Below are 2,030 nucleotides of genomic sequence, written 5' to 3' on the forward strand. Positions count from 1 at the left end.
TTTGCTAGCTAGCTACTTTCAGTGTCATACATTTTAATTATTTATTTTGGTTTAATTAATAATATTGCAATCAGACCCATAACCAATAATATAATAATCTTTTAGTTTGGACCCCTACAAATAGGGTTTCCACTCTGTGTCATTCTGCATATGCATGCCTAGCTAGCTAACTACTTGATAATCAAGTTTAGTAGTTTACTTTAGCATCATTCTCCTCTCTCTCTCTCTCTCTCTCTCTCTCTCTCTCTCTCCCCCCCCCCCTCCTAGAAATGGCACTAGCGAAGGATATTAGAATGTCTACTCCTCATGACTCATGCACTCATGATTCCCTTCAAGTTTCAGATCTTTCTAATGGATTTGTGTTTAGAGCCACATCTAGTTACCAACCTGATCAGCTTATTAACTTCAAAAGTGGGTACTACAACAGTGGTGAATCTCTGCTTTGTTTTGATAAAAACAAGCAAAATTCTCAAAGCATTTACTTGAACAGTAGTGCCAGCAAAGATAACTGCGACAGTGATTTGCATCATGGTAGTTACAGCCAGTGGAATCAGACGACTGGCATCGGCGATCATAGCCTTTCGGGGGATTTGAATTGGTTTCAGACGGCTAGCAATTACAGCAGCTCCATCCCCAGCACATCAAAGGAAGACCATGGAGATCATGAGGCTTATGGATGGATATACTCTGAAGCAACTGATAATTTCCAGCAATCACACGAGCAAGAAGCGGGCTTTCACAAGCGTCCCATTACGGTAATTAGCTTCTCTTATTATTCTCTTTGTTCACAAAATTAATTAAATATGTCGGAAAACTATCAATCTCGACTATATAATATATTGAGTTGATTCATGCTACAATGTGCAGTCTAGATTGACAATAAATTCTTGCTAAATTAGAAGTCAACATTGTCATGTAACTTGTATAGTTTCATTTGTGTACCACGAACAATGGCCTTGATATAGCAGAAATTTGTTGACAGGGAGAGAGCATGCAACCTTCAAAGAAGCAATGCACCAGTGCAACTAAGAAGCCCAAACCCAAGTCATCGACAAGTGCTTCAAAGGACCCCCAAAGTATTGCAGCCAAGGTTTGGACACAATTCATGCAAATTTGATTAATTTAGTGCAACCTAAGCAAACTATATCAAATGGAATTTATAATGATGAAAGAATATTTGTCTTTCAGAATCGACGAGAGAGGATTAGCGAGCGGCTTAAGATGCTGCAAGAACTGGTTCCCAATGGCTGCAAGGTGAGTTAATTTCTTATTAGCTTATATAATTTCTTGATCACCACATAAAGTGTTGTAAGTTTATATTATTATTATTATTTTTTTTTTGTAATTCTTAAATTTGTCTTATACGTACATTTTTGCAGGTTGATTTGGTGACCATGTTAGAGAAAGCGATCAGTTATGTTAAATTTCTTCAATTGCAAGTCAAGGTGTGACATCAAACAAATAATTTCCTTGTAAATTAATTTATCTATTGCATGTTTTCAAATTAATACTAGAGAGTCTTATATGCATGGGATCTGATGATTTAGGTGTTGGCGACCGATGAATTTTGGCCGGTTCAAGGTGGGAAAGCTGCTGATATTTCTCAAGTGAAGGAAGCCATTGATGCCATCCTCTCATCTTCTCAGAGAGACACAAGTTCAAGCTCGAAGTAATCGTTGATTAGTAATTGAAAATGAGGCATAATTAAGCTAGAAAAATATATAAAAATAAAAACAAGAGAACTATATATGTAGGCAAAGGAAAAGTGTTGCCATACAAGGAAGTGGGCAATGAATTAAGAATTATAACCTGTATTTTTGCTTTAATTGTGAAATGTTGTGATCTGATTAATTATGCTTCTTGATCTGTATAACTGCATTAGTGTCATTCATGGAGAGTCCATTTGTTTTGTTCTTGATCCATATTTTAGAAAAGAGACATGGTCAAATACTGATATATGTTAGATCTATATATGTAATCTAACGAAACGATATTTGGTTACTCAAGATTTTGAAAGAAGTCCTCTTGTG

General features: G+C 36.0%; 1 protein-coding gene across 1 annotated transcript; it reads left to right on the forward strand.

Annotated features, from left to right (window-relative positions):
- Positions 1-269: 269 nt before the first annotated feature.
- Positions 270-1,673, forward strand: LOC103927244 (putative transcription factor bHLH086). Its single transcript, XM_009336139.3, has 5 exons — positions 270-755; positions 983-1,090; positions 1,189-1,254; positions 1,380-1,445; positions 1,548-1,673. Exons 1-5 carry the CDS (start codon positions 270-272, stop codon positions 1,671-1,673), a joined length of 852 nt encoding a protein of 283 aa, XP_009334414.3.
- Positions 1,674-2,030: the final 357 nt, after the last annotated feature.

This window comes from the organism of the source record quoted next, unplaced genomic scaffold (assembly GCF_019419815.1).
Source record: "Pyrus x bretschneideri cultivar Hongxiangsu unplaced genomic scaffold, Pyrus_bretschneideri_v1 Contig71, whole genome shotgun sequence".
NCBI classification, from domain to species: Eukaryota; Viridiplantae; Streptophyta; class Magnoliopsida; order Rosales; family Rosaceae; genus Pyrus; species Pyrus x bretschneideri.

What these genes read in the sequence shown, in the direction of transcription:
- LOC103927244 (XM_009336139.3), top strand. Translation starts at nt 270, where the DNA reads ATGGCACTAGCGAAGGATATTAGAATGTCTACTCCTCATGACTCATGC. An exon ending in CCCAAAGTATTGCAGCCAAG is followed by an intron (nt 1,091 to 1,188) that starts GTTTGGACACAA and finishes TTTGTCTTTCAG; the next exon opens with AATCGACGAGAGAGGATTAG. An exon ending in TTCTTCAATTGCAAGTCAAG is followed by an intron (nt 1,446 to 1,547) that starts GTGTGACATCAA and finishes CTGATGATTTAG; the next exon opens with GTGTTGGCGACCGATGAATT.